The sequence below is a fragment of the Mus pahari genome, chromosome 5 (assembly GCF_900095145.1).
Source record: "Mus pahari chromosome 5, PAHARI_EIJ_v1.1, whole genome shotgun sequence".
NCBI lineage: Eukaryota > Metazoa > Chordata > Mammalia > Rodentia > Muridae > Mus > Mus pahari.
In genome coordinates, this window is record NC_034594.1 from 104,790,873 (window position 1) to 104,792,382 (window position 1,510).

Consider the following 1,510-nt stretch of genomic DNA (forward strand, 5'->3'; position numbering starts at 1 on the left):
CTTACTCTCACAGAATGTTTCATGGCTCGACCATTGGCCATTTTCAAGACAGACCACTATGTTTGACTTGTCTGGAATTTGTTTAAAGCCTTTATTACATGAGTATGTCACTTTGCTTTGCTCAGCAAACTTGGAGTGTCTACCCAAGATTGGTGTGGCATTAGGAATGTCTGGAGGTGGGCCGCAGTCTCCTGGAAGATAAGAGCAGGTATCAAACAGAAGTTGACAAGGAGCTTTCTTTCCCCAGACCTGGAATAAGAGAAATAGCAAAGGCCCTTAACTTCCTGCCAGTGCTGAACCTGCCCTTCAGGAACTTGCAATGCCTGGACTCTCGTGAACACAAGACAAAAACTAAGTGGGGAGTAAATTCCCACGCCCCTTGAGTTATTCAGAATCTACTTTATATCCACAGGGACACTGCAGCTTGCAAGGCCCTAGATAAGACACCAGGTCTCTCACCGGCGCAGGTGGCCAGCCATCTATCTTCCACCTCAAGAATAAAGGAGCCAGGAGCAGGATTGGAAATTCGCACTCAACGCTCCCTTTTGGTGTTGCCAAGTTCTCTGATGGCGGAAGGGATCCAGTCACAGACCAGATAGCCCAGCATTCTACCCACATCCCTCCCACTGGCGGCCTGCACCCAACAGGGGAGCCCCCAGTTACTGGGAAACAAAGCCCGCTGAGCATGCGCCCTCCTGGCGGGCAGCCAGCAGGCCGTTGCGCGTGGCCACTCACCCTGTACAGTTGGGGAGAGCAGCAGCAGCGACAGCGACAGCAGCAGCAGCCGCTGAGGTGGCGGTGATGGCCAAGTCCTCGGCGCCCGCCCACGGACCATAGCCCCAGGTAGAAGAGACCTTGCCCGGCTGTGGCTGGAGCTGTTTTGAACTGCGGTTAATTGAGCAGCTGTGGTGGGGCGGGGCAGGGCCTCGTCACCCTGGGTGGGGCAGCCCGCGTGCAAGAGGGCGTTCCCTCGTTAATGAGGGCGGGCGCCTGTCCTCTAGCTTCACCCCTGGGACCCAGTTGTTAGGTGGGCCTGCTGTGACTTAAGTCTGGCGGGAGTGGGTCCTGGGGGAGTACCTTCTCAAGGAGGGCGCTTTGCTCCCCAGGACTCTGTGTCAGCACTCTGCTCCAGCAGAAAGCTACCCACACACCCAACTCAGGTTTGCTGAGTGCTTGCAAAGGGAAGGGTAGGCAGGGTTAAATTCCTGAGCCAGTGGGAGCTGAGAAATAGGAAAACACCCAGGACTCCTGTGGCTTCAGCTGGAAGATGTCAGATGGGAGGGTGGGAGCCCGTGACCAGTGTGTTGTCTCCTAGGTCTCACCATGGTGTCAAAACGGAAAATAGGATAGGATCCAAGAAAACAGGGAGGGATCAGCCTGCCAGAAGCAGGTCACAAGCAGCATGCAGAGATCTAGGGAGCTTGGCTGAGGGGTTTCAGACCCTGTCTGGGTGAGGAGTCACCTTCTTAGCCCTGGTTCTAGTTATGTACCAAGGATACCACCTGAGTTC

General features: G+C 55.1%; 1 protein-coding gene across 1 annotated transcript in view; it reads right to left on the reverse strand.

Annotated features, from left to right (window-relative positions):
* The window catches only part of Cd55 (CD55 molecule (Cromer blood group)), a 52,516-nt gene extending 51,529 nt beyond the window's left edge, over positions 1-987 (reverse strand). Inside the window, exons 1-2 of the mRNA XM_029538688.1 lie at positions 736-987; positions 6-191 (exon numbers count right to left, since the gene is read on the reverse strand). Coding sequence (XP_029394548.1) covers positions 6-191; positions 736-835 — 286 coding nt within the window. The 5' untranslated portion in view covers positions 836-987. The remainder of the gene's footprint in view (positions 1-5; positions 192-735) is intronic.
* Between the last annotated feature and the right edge of the window lie 523 nt (positions 988-1,510).